Source organism: Pipra filicauda, unplaced genomic scaffold (assembly GCF_003945595.2).
Source record: "Pipra filicauda isolate LSUMZ 115617 unplaced genomic scaffold, ASM394559v2 scaffold48_size3843733_pilon, whole genome shotgun sequence".
Lineage (NCBI taxonomy): Eukaryota > Metazoa > Chordata > Aves > Passeriformes > Pipridae > Pipra > Pipra filicauda.
This window is the reverse complement of record NW_024104631.1, coordinates 2,940,250-2,952,485: the sequence shown is the minus strand read 5'-3', so window position 1 is coordinate 2,952,485 and position 12,236 is coordinate 2,940,250. Positions and strand designations below refer to the sequence as shown.

The 12,236-nt window shown below is 42.6% G+C and overlaps 2 protein-coding genes across 3 annotated transcripts in view; one reads left to right on the top strand and one right to left on the bottom strand.

Moving 5' to 3' along the window:
* The window catches only part of LYRM4 (LYR motif containing 4), a 92,255-nt gene extending 89,441 nt beyond the window's left edge, over positions 1 to 2,814 (top strand). Inside the window, exon 5 of one of the 2 annotated variants that reach the window (XR_005565524.1) lies at positions 2,248 to 2,304. Coding sequence is in view for 1 of the 2 variants with exons in the window: in XM_027733947.2 (XP_027589748.1) it covers positions 2,248 to 2,310 (63 nt within the window). In the remaining variant the exon portion in view is untranslated. Of the gene's footprint in view, positions 1 to 2,247 lie in introns of both variants that reach the window. The other variant, XM_027733947.2, reaches the window with a different exon arrangement.
* Positions 2,815 to 10,613: 7,799 nt separating this feature from the next.
* Positions 10,614 to 11,843, bottom strand: PPP1R3G (protein phosphatase 1 regulatory subunit 3G). The gene has a single exon (XM_027733936.2). The coding sequence runs from the start codon at positions 11,713 to 11,715 to the stop codon at positions 10,864 to 10,866; it is 852 nt and encodes a 283-aa protein (XP_027589737.2). The 5' UTR covers positions 11,716 to 11,843; the 3' UTR covers positions 10,614 to 10,863.
* Between the last annotated feature and the right edge of the window lie 393 nt (positions 11,844 to 12,236).

Genomic DNA, 12,236 nt, shown 5'->3' with positions numbered 1-12,236 from the left:
TGCTGAAGAGCTTTCTTTAGACTTGGTGTCTGTGAGGACACTGTAAGAAGGCTGTTTTGGTTTTGAGGGTTAATGATTGTCTGTGTAGGTACCGGTGCAGTCCTTCTGCTGAGGCAGTGGATGTTTATAGATGCGAATTTTTCAGCAGCTATAAATGGAAGGTCTGTTTGTTTTGTCTAAACCACATGGGAAAGGCTTGATCATAACGTTAGAAACTCAAGGCTAATGGCTTAAAAAAAAATCCTTACGTTTCAAAGTTCAGCTTAAAATGCCATGGCATAGCTTCTGGAAGGGAGGCACCAGAGCAGGCAAGCTGCAGCAGCCCAGCAAAGGCTGACAGCACAGCACTGGTGGCTCTGCACTCTCTGAAATGCCTGCACGCCTGTGGTTTACTAAGGAAGCAGCTCACACATAAATCTGTGTTTTTATTGCGTTTGAGTCAAGAGGTGCAGCAGTAGATAATGTCACCTGTTGGCACAGGGTCAGCAAACAGCAGCTCGTACCTTTCTTCTGCAAAGCCGTCTGCCCCAGCTGAATATGATTGACTGAGAAGTCACGTACTCAGTCTCATCTATCTCCCCAGTTGGGGGAGAAAAAAAAATGCAATTCAGGTTTCAGCATTTTTGTAATCCCTCTGAGCCTCCCATTAAATTTGCTCTACTGTGTGGGAAAGGATTAAAGATTCTTTGGGCTCCAAAACACAGTATACAAAAATTAAGTACTACAGCATGGTTTGTGGTAAGGCAGCAACTAAAGTGTACAGCGTGACACATAACCCAGAGCAGTGAGTTCTCTTTGACAAGTAACACTTGTTGACAGCTTAAAATTTGTGTTGGTAACACATGCCACAGTTGTGTATGGCCTTTGTTTTAAATATTCCATATGCAACATACTTCATAAGTAATTTCAAAAATAATCAGAGTTGTTCATATGCTGTTAGTAACTTAGAGTGCCAAAAGAGGGGAATATTTTTTGGCAAGGAAAACTTCTGTTCCTTTGGAGCAGCTCATAAATGCTCCCTTGTAATAAATATTTCAAGACTAAAATCAATGCGTTACAAGTTTCAGACAAGGCTGTTTATCAAGATGAAATAGTTCATTTCCTAAAAGGCAATATTATTCACATTCTATATGAGTGTGGGCATAGATGAGAAATTTCTATTTAAGAGTAGCCAGGATTTTTTCCCCACAAAAATGGTAAATGGAAACTGCCAAAAAAATTCCTTCCCTAATTTTTTACTACTTTGAGAGCCTGACTTGCTGTCAGACTTAATTTGAACAGTATTAAATTCTACTAAATATATTGTGCTTAGTGTAATTAAGCATCTAGCTTTTTTTGTCCTAATCCCATAATTAAATATATGAATTTTTTGTGAAAAGGACACAGCTACTGTGTACCCAGGCCTTAGGGAGAAAGCAGGGGCAAGAAAGGGCATAATAGATATTAAAAATTAGACTCCAGAATTCATATTTTTAAAAATAAATGTTGCCTTCTCCTGCTTTCATTACCCTACATGCATGAAACATCTTCCTTCCACATCTCAGCTGCTAAGCAAAGAGCTGTGTGTGACAACTGCTAACTGCACACCTGACTACAATTTACTAATCTTATGAGGCAGACTCGAAAGTACTAAAGAACAAGAGGAATCAAAGCTGCATTTTTGTCATTTTTCATTTCCTTGTTGCACTAGAAAGCACAAATACAGAAGGTCTGAATACCATCTCATGAACAAGAGGTAGTTCCAGTGTGTGTAAAATGCTACTGCTGAACTAACAACTGTTTAACTGCTTTCACCATTTCTAAGGCAAATTAAATTGGGGTTCCAAAGGAACTGAAAAATAATACCATGCCACACAATTTATATCTAGGCTCTCCACCCAAAAAGCATAAAAAATATCTGCTGACTATATCCATATTTTGATTTTTCGTTATATTCTTCTTTGCTTTTCCTCTGTAATAACTTCTAATGTTAATTTTTAATATAAGACTTTGAACAGTATTCCTCAATGTCATTAGTTCAAGATTTTATATATGCAGGTATTTTATGTATAGGTTATTTTTCTTAAGGTCTAGACAACAGTATTATTTACAAAAAGAAATGCTAGTAGAAATTAAAATGTAATTATGAAAAAGCTTAATATATGGGCTACTCAGTTCCTAGGGGTTTTTTAATCTCTCTTGTGAAGCCTAAATTATAACCTGGTTACTTTCCAGTTTCGGCTTTCTGATATTTTGGTTTGATTTCAGGTTACTATTGGCCAACTGTACTCCACGCAGAAATTGGTTATTGAGAGTCCAGGAAACACATAGCTATGAGAAGCCTCTGATCCTGAAGCAACACTGGACCATCTTCAGCATCCTACAGTGCCACATACAGAAGCATAAATTCACTGCACACATCTGAGCTTTTCTGTTCGGCAGAAGAAATGCCTGAGAGACTCAGTTTTTGGCAACCAAAGTACTATTTTCTAGTGGTTCACACATTCTAAGATATATGGCTGTGACTTAAAATAGCATGTAAGATAGTCTTGAAATGTGTTTGCTTGTATGTTCCATGTGATGGAATAGTTCCTGCCCTACTTTGACAATAAAACTTCATTAAACTACCTGTAACCAGATACGTTATTCTGCTGCTGACCTCGTCTCTCAATGACCATGAAAAATGTGTTAGATTTAAAACCCCTCAAGATTTAAAATCCCTCACCTAGTTACTAAGTTCTTATTGATCTAGTTGCATTTCAAAGCATATAGCATCTGAATTAAATTACTAAGTACATATTTTATTTTAAATATTAAAACCAGAGATGAACAGAATTTTTGTCTCCTGGACCTTGATACTTACAAATATCACAGGCTGAATTCTGTGGTTTCTTTGAAGAGGATCCCTTGACATTTCAGGAGGTGCCATAAAAATTTCACTAGTTCTTTCTTTAGTTTCCGAGAATTAATAACTAGTCTTGTCCTAATTTTAACAGTTAACAGATCATATTAGCAGAATGTAAGACTTGCATTACTGAGGCTTGGAAGCTTTAAAATGTATTTTCACCACAGAGTCCTTTAACTAGTTGAGGTGCAGCTATTAGCAGAAAGCACCACATCACTTTATCTGAGGTTCCCTTTTTCTCAAAGCTCCTGAATTTTGCAGAAGGAAAATAACCTAACTATAACAGTAACTCAAGTGCCGTAAGTCATGAATTGGCAACAAGCTTTGCCTAGCAAAAGTACTCAGTAGAACACTCAGTATCGCATTTTATTGTTTATTATTAAATCTGTAGAATACCCAACACTTTTAAGACCGTACATTAAAACAAAAGCAAGCAAAATTTCTGATCAGGTTCTGCTCAAGTCATTGATGTGCTTAAGTTTGTTTTCTATGAGAAATGTGCAGAAAAATTAAGCACTGCAAAGCTATTTTAATGGCATGCAGAAAAAAGTTTCCTTCTATTTCAGTGGATTGCTGTGGGTTTTTTAAGTAACAGAAACTCAAAACTAGTTCCATGACACTGTGGCCTTTAAACCCCCTTCTTATTTTTCTTGTTTTACAAAATTCATCTTTGTTTAGAACTTACATTTTTTTTGTGTTCTTCATGTTCTGTGTTAACATTATTAAAGCAAAGTATCTAATTGTAGTGTATAATTTAGAACAAACTCCCATTCCTCACTGGAATGGGGAAAATTGTGTATTTTACAATTTTGTACAGTTAGATTGAAATGTATACTGATGCATTTCATGGACAATACAGTGTACAGAATAAAATACTATGTGTACCTAAGACTATAAATGTAGCCTCCATTCACACTTTCAGATAAGAGGCAAATACATTAACAATTCTCCTCTTATTAGATATATAAGTATTGCAATGTAAATTGCTTTTAATGAACATTTTACTCAAATTGAATTAATTCTTATAGGTAAAATGCATTATATTCTGCATTTTAAATCTCCATATTTGCAAGTGGATAATTAAGTGCACTTAATGGTGAAGGTGCAGGGAAAGAAAGGTTTGATTGCTATTTAAGTTTCCACTGAGCTCACTGAAATGTAGTAACATCTTATAGTCTTAGATGACACAGGCTTGGAAAGACTGCCAGTTTTATACTGTAAGAAATTTGGTCCCTAAAACAGTACATGCAAAATCCTTGCTTAAAACAGCTTAATTACTGGAACAAGCACTGCATACCATTTCAAGATATGAGAATGTATGCTAGGAAGCAAAATAAACATCTTTATAAATAGTGTAGCCCTAACTTATGAAGAGGTACAACTCCATTGATAACATAATCTAGGTTTTCACCATGTTTACAAAAAAGTAAGCATTTGGTTTTAAATAGAGGCCTTTTCAATACATAATCAGTTCTTCCAAAATACCAGTACCTTTCCAGTGAAGTTCTTTATCAAGAATACAGCTGTAGATGGTACATGCTCTCAGATAGGCATGCAGCCATGGGAATATGAAATGTCTTATTCTTTCCCTCAGAAGTATGAAGGAGATTACTTCTCCATTAATCAGGCTCTCTAATTTCCCTCCTTCCCCAGTCAGTACTGCAGAGGTTAAGACAGTTCACTTTCTCAGACAAGGAGAAATTAGTTCTTATTCGAAATTAATAATCAGCTTATCATACATTATTTATGCATTACTTATTAGAAGCAGCGCAAGAACGCTTCTGCTGCTACAGTCCAAAAGTCTGCATAACGCTATCTAACTTGTTAACAGAAGTGCAAAGCTAGCAAAGGTATTGGCATTTACTACTCAAACCCAACAGTCGTGGCATTTTAGATGATTGTTCCCTGTTTTGGACAGACCTGTGTGTTTCCTTTCCTTGTAACACACATTTAAGTGCATGCTCAACTAGTGTTAGTTATGTGCATACCAGTTGTACATGATTGGAAGATACCTATAAATATTATTTTTTCCTTGCCTGATGTCTATTTTAAGGAATTTTATCATAACATGCCCAGTTCTGTATAAAAAGATAGCTTGCCAAATGCTTTATCACTGAAATCCTACAAACTGGGTGGAAAATATTTGCTAACCACATCTGGCTTAGGAAGTCCAGCACAGAAATAATTGTTGTAGGCTGGGATGACTTTAGTGTTATGTTTGTGTCCACCTGCCCTGTCCTTAGGCTTGGCTAGGCATGTGCTCATTGTCACTGATGGAGACAGCGAACTGGAGAGCTGGCACTGTGGTCCAGCCTCGGAGTTGCTGTGCTCTTACAGCTGCACCTTCTGTGCTTCACCAGTTCCGTTTACGTTGCAATACTCATTAAATCTCTCTTGGCACGCTGTCAGAAGCTTTGTTGGATTTTGTCAAAGCAGTGTAAACAACAGGAATAGTTAAAACACAAAGGAATGGTCCCATGACTTATGTACAATGTCCACTATTATAAAAAGTATATCTTTTTTCCTTAGACTAGAAGGGAGCTTAATAAATATCTTTACTAAAGCTGCAGTGTCTTAGCAAAACAAGTTTGCTTTTGTATTATATTAAAAATGTTTGTCTTTTCCTGATCTTGACATTTTAGCAAACTATTGACCTCAGCAGTATAAGCTAAAATTTGAATGTTTGCATATACTCAAGTTTGTCGTTACTTTTACAGTATAAACTTGGAAACGGCACTCTGAAAGAAAAAAAGTAATCATTTGATTAATATTAGCAACTGTTCAAAGGATAGGCATTTCTGTTGTGTGTTACAGCTTCTCAAGAAATTTTACTCAAATAGAAAGCACGGTTTCAAAATACCCAGATATACCAGAGGTACAGCTGTCGGGGAGGAGAGCAACCCAAGAGAGAAGCATGTGAACACTTTACATACAATGCTGAAACAGCCTAAGAAGGATTTTAATTTACTACTCACTCTTCTCAAATGGTATTTCTGTATAAAAAACTTCACCAAGTTTCCAGGTCTTAAAAGCATGGCTTTTACCCTCTAACATCAGCAGGTGGAATAATTTTATGGAGAAGCACCAGCCCCTCAACTTACTTCCTTTAATGCAACATAAACGCATCTCTCCAGATACCCAGCACAGGCCATACGTACGCGTAAACAGAGCCATGAAAGAGCTGTGCACCTACTGTTTTCCTGAGTTTTCCATAATGATCTACAGTGAAACCCCGGCATTATTCAAGTCAGGACTATACTCATCGCTTTGTTCCACCATTCGTAACACAGGCAAATTATTTCATACTCTTAGGAATATTTTGTTTGACGACCTTTATAAAAAAAAAGAAGTAAGGTGTGCAGCTCTTAGTAACTGAGTGTTTACATTCCTACTTTTTTCAGTATTTTAGAATATAAAAATAGTGCACAAGCCTTTAATGTGGAAGCAGGGGAAAAAAAAAACAGATAGAGAAGCCAATAAGTCTTCCAAAACTGTGTATTTTCTACAAGTGTAAAAGGAAAAAATATGGAACTCGCAAACCTGTTTCACAAACATATGCACCTTCAAAAGGATTCCGCAGCTTACAGAGGAAATTAAATACGTTTTGCAAGAGATGCTTCTTTCTAAACTACTTACCTTTTTTACTGTTAAACCCAGTATCTGCTGAACCTTTGCAAGAGGGGGAAATGATGGTAAGTAGTGCATTCAAATAACTACTCTTCTGTGTTCAGAGAAAAAAACTATGGAGACCTGTGAAGAATGTGCAGGCTTTCTATTGAAAGAGTACACTCCATAAATATTTATAACAGTCTTTGGCAATATGCTAATCCAAGGCAAGTAATTTTCCCTCTCTTAAAAAGAATCATGAAAAAACAATTAAGGTGATTTAATTACTGCCATGCATAGACGGCAGATTTTGAACTCTTGACAGATGAACATTCATCACAGTGCCATGTTATCCTAACCCCATAACACAAGACTCTGAACAGAATAGACAATTAAGCCTAGATCATTTCCCCTACCTTCCTGCAGTACTTTGGGCTGGATCCAAATCCGAGGGAAGCCAATGGGACTAGAAGCCAGACTTTCCAAGTACTGACTAAAAGCCCCAACTTTAAATAAAACAGAAGTAGTTTTCACACAAGTTTGCAAGATCTTCATGACACCAAAGTAAATTTAGCTTCACAGTCCTTTTCTGAATCATTTAAATCTGAATTTAAATGCAATTGTACATGGCAAAAAAATTGCTTAAGGAAGATTTAACTTTGATGTCCTTCACATTTACCCCTTTAGAGTTTCAACTATATTAAATTTTTTTGGTTTATATGTACCTATAAAACCATTTGGCAGCTATTTCTCCCCTAAGCCCTTAATTCATGGTGAGGGGACAGAAGTATGCTTAAAATAAAAATCTTTGGAGATGGAGTTTTTCCAAAAGGGCAATAAATCTTTATCATTTCTTATTAAAGTTAGGGGAAGGACCATGTTTATGAACACATCCTCCAAAAGTTATGCTTCAAATCTTTATAAAATACATTAACAGTAATGCAACCAAACAAGAAGAGTGCTTCACTTAACAGCTTACTCCACTGGCCTTCTGATTTTATAGAATTAGAACTACTTCATTTTGAAAATATTTCTTTGAGAATAACGTTGCAATTATGCCATGTATCTCAAGCTATGACCATGAGCAGCAGCCCCGTGTTTTGCTGGTGCGGGCTTGCAATCCTTCAGTACGCACATGGTCCGGTTTGGATTTTTACACTGCTGCCCAGTGTAATCTTTGGTAAAGCCTTGCATTTCCATAGCCTTCAGTAACCGTAGCTATGAAAATACAGACAACTGTGTGTAGGCTGTCTCCGAAACCTTCTTTGGAAACCTAAGCTTCTATAAAGTCTTAAAAGCACAAAAATGTACCGTCTATTAAAACGGAGTATGCTTAATTCTCCTCTGAGAGGGGTTCCCCCCTTTCTTTCACAAAAAGTAATTACTTATAACAAATAAAAGCACTTTACCTGTTATCAAAGCACAAAAATGTTGTGCTTTAATTAACACGATTCGCAGGACTTTGGATTGGCACCAATTTTTGGAAGCACTCAAAAGATTTTACTGTTTAGCCTCATCAAGTACTTTCTTGCATTTCGGATTTCAAATCACGTGTCTGAAGAGCACACAGCAATGTTACATGTTCTGGATGTTGATGTGTGCCCATAGTTTACAGCGTACCAGAGAACATTTTTAGCCCTCTATCAATAAGCACAGCTAGCTGAGATTCTTCAAGGTACCAGCTTTGCACCTCTGCCCAGATACAACCACTAGCATATGGCTACTCCTTTAAATTCTGTTTAAGGAGAGATCCCTCCCCTCCTTTTTTTGGCGCTGTTTCCTTCTTCTCCGAAGCAATTAGTAAACAAAGCACAGAACAAGGAATGGGCTCTTGGAATCCAAAGTAAATGAAGGATCAAACTTGACACTGTTAGCCCCACACATCAGCTTAAGAGCACGCTGTGTCATTGACTCACCAATCTGAAGAAAGGCTAATTCATACCAGATTATCCCACGTAACATCCTGTAATCCTGTAACGCATTGTAGATTTAAAACAAAGTTGTATGGCATGTAGTAGAGTTTGCTATTCTCCCTTAAAACCTTTCATGGTTTTGGTGAGAGTTTACATGTAAGTTGGAAAACAATCATACGAACTTCTGTTTGCCTGCACAGAACTTTTCCTCTGTGCGTTGTCAAAGCAACTGGTACAGTCTAACAACAGGATGGTTTCTGAAGGAATTAAAACACCTCCTTGCCTCTGGCTGTATTCTCACGTTGTGGTTTATGTGCAGGGTTTTTAGGGAGGAGGGAGGACAGGCTCCATTTCAGAAGCAGTGCACATGTTAGCAAAACTGCAGGACCTTTAGTCTGAAGCCCCCTCTGCTTCAAGTCTTACCCACAATAGACTCCCTGCTAGCTCTGGGTCTGTTCCAGCTATCTCAAAAGGCAGGTTATCTATAGACTTGAAAATATTTTCAAGTATGGGCAATTTTATAAACAAGCTATTTTTTCTAATGTTCTCATAATGGCTTTTAAGATGTTTACATCTTCAGAGGAAATGAAGACTTGAGAAATCTCTGTTTTAAAAAAGGAAAATAATATTCCAAAGTCTTACTGAAGAACAAACATCCATGTCAGGACGTTTTCTGCATTCTGGCAATGTCTTTTCTTTCATTAAAAAAATTAACCTGTATTTTGAGATACTGTATCAAAAGAAAACAAGTGAGTCAAAGCTGCAGAGGAGCCAGAACAAAACTCAACTGAAACCCACTTCTTTTCTACCCATGCTCATGAAGCTTCCTCACATCACAGCTCTGCACAAGATGCCTGTCACAAGTGGCTGTCGTAGACTTCCAGGGCGATTTGCCTCATGGCTGTGGCAGGACAGCACTCATTTCCAGCTACAGCCCTAAACATTGCTTACAGACAGGAAATGTCCCTGGTCAGAGTGGGGCACACCAACAGCGTGATCCCCTTGGCACCACACACATTAGGGCAGGGGCACAACCAGGTTGCAAAAACAAGAAGTATCCTGTTACATTTTGCTATATGGAAAAAAAAAAAAAAAAAGATGTGTAATGGTGAGCTTTTTAACTTTTTTTAAAACTTTTTTTATTCTTACAAACCCATTTGCATTGGTACTTTTTGCTTAATTTCAGGACTTGGGACACCAGCAATAGTCAACCTCTAGGCTTGCAGTGCAACAGTGAAGACCGTAAAATCATTTCAAGTGTCCAGCGCTATAAAGTCCAGCTGTGTGCACAACAAAGTCCTTTCCCAGCAACATACAAATACAGAAAAATATGTAGCAAAATAAGCTGAATAAATTATAAATATTTGAGAAATGTGGTGCAAAATGTAACATAAGGAGAGCTGAACTAAGGCACTTGTTTTCATTCGTTACTGAGGACACCCTCTCTGTTATCGCATCGTCACTCCTCAGTGAGAAGGTCATCCAAAGCAGCATCTGCTCCCCAAATCTGAAAATACAGAAGCGTGTATGAGACGGACACCATCTTGTACTTCACAGTGCATGACTCAAAGGTGTTACCAAAGTTCTCCTGATAAACGCAGCATCAGCAAATATTTAAACTCCTCCTTCGTCCCGGTTTTAGACTTGTCAGTTGTGTGAAAAGAAGTCACCAGTCTATTTTAAGCAAAAACATCTTTGCAGAAGTCCCCGTTGGCTGCTATTAGCCAGACAGGATCTACATGCGAGCCTGGGGAGCAGGGAGCAGTACCAAAGTGTGCTGAATGACAAAAACCAGAGCAGCCCTCTCCAGCCCCAGATCCAGCCCCAAAACAGACTGCCTGGAAAGGTGGGCCGGGCACGCAAGCCTGTCACGAGCTTGACAGGTGCTCACAACAGTGAATCGTATTGTTACAGAGTCCATTGAACTAAAAAAAAAGAAAAGAAAAAAAAGAAAAACCACACCATTGGTGTTGCAGTACTATGTCTTTGAAATGGATGTGAGAACGAGAAAGCTGGGATCCTAAGTTAAATTGTAGCGAACACGCCACCAAGTTTTCACACGAGGGCTCTTGTGCATCTCTGACTAATCGGGTAAGTGGAGTCAAGCCCAAATCAAGACCTCAAAAATTCACTTCAAGAGGGGAAAAGCAAAGCCCACGCTACTCATTCTCCTTGTCCCCTCAAAAAAAAAAAAAAAAAAAAAAGGAAAAAAGAAAAAAAAGAAAAAAGAAAAAAGAACGATTCCACAAGCCACAGCAATGCGAGCCTACGCACATCCATGTTTCGCTGGCAAAACCGAAGTGCCTGCTTAAAAACCACCAGACTTGGGGCAGTCTCCGGGACGGTGGCCTCGGCGCGCTGGCTGTCTCCCTCCCGAAACGGGCCTCACTCCGGGAGCAGGGCTGCGGCCGCCTCCCCCTGCCCGGCCGGGTCCTCTCGGCTCCCCTCGCCCGGCCGGCGTCAGTATCGGGGGGCGGCGGGGGTCGGCGGGGCGGCGGCGGGCGGTGCGGGGCCGCCCCCGGGGCAGCCGCAGCACCGCAGGGTGTAGTTGCGGCCGCCGTTGTTGTCCCAGAACTCGCCCTGCGCGCTGCGGTAGCGGATGGCGAAGTGGAGGGCAGAGCCCTCCCGCAGGCTCGGCGGGACGCACAGGGTGAAGCCGTAGCGCTCGGCCGGCGGGTCGGGGGGCAGGGGGGCGGCCGGGACGTCCACGAAGGAGAGCCACTCGTTGAAGGTGTAGCGCACCGTCACCTCCTTGAGGCCGGGGCCGCCCAGCACTTGCACCGTGCCCCGCACGTCGGTGGGCGCCGCAGGCCGCCCCAGCCGCTCCAGGCAGACGCGCTGCCGCCGCAGCCGCTCGGCGCTGGGCTCCCCGCCGTCGGGGAAGTCGGGCACCAGGAGCAGGGCGGGCGGCAGGGGGTCCCCGCCGGGCGGCGGCGGGTCCCGCTCCTCGCCGGGCGGGCTCTGCAGGTGGGACAGCGCGGCGGGCGGCACCTGCGGCTCCTCGGCGTCGCTGAAGTGCTTGACGCTGGCGAGGCTCAGCCCCAGCGAGTCGGCGAACTGCACCCGCTTCTTGCACTTGCCGCAACAGTCTTCGCCCGCCGCCGCCTCCCCCTCCTCTTCTTCCTCCTCCCCCTCCTCCTGGCGCTCGCCGGGCCCGGGGGACGGCGGCCGCCCGCAGCGCCGCAGCTCCAGCAGCACCAGCCGCTCCCCCGCCGCGTCCCGCTTGGCGTCGCGGGGCACCGTCGGGGCCGCGCCGCGGAGCCGCCACTCCTCCGCCGCCAGCTCCTGCCGCGGGCGTGCAGGGCTCGCCATGGCGGGGCGCCCCGCTGGGCCCGTCCCGGCCGCCCCTGTGCCGGCAGGCGGACGGGCCGGCACCGCTTTATCCGGCGCCCCCGCCGCAGGCCCCGGGCGGGGGGCGCGCCCCCCCCGCCGGGCCCGGAGCCTCCCCGCGGGGCCGGGGCTGGGGCTGGGGCGGCTGCGGGCGGGGGCGGGACCTCCCTGGACGGGCAACGCGGAAACAGCCGCGACGGGCGGCCCCGCACGTCCTCTCGCCCGCCGGGGGCCGCCGTTACCAGGGCGCGGAGGAGCGAGCAGAGAGCAACGCTGCCCCGTGCCTTGCGGGGGCTGCGGGAGGCAGCGGGAGCGGCGAGAGGCGCTTCGCGGGGCCCGCCGAGGTCCGCCCGCCCCGCCCCGCACTGTCGGGCCGGGGGAGAACGCGGGGCCGTGGGCTGCTGGAGCGGGCTTGGTTATTGCTCTAATTTATTATTATTATTATTGTCATCATCGTCGTCGTAATTTAGGCTTCCACCCGTCGGAGATTCACCGAAGAAAGA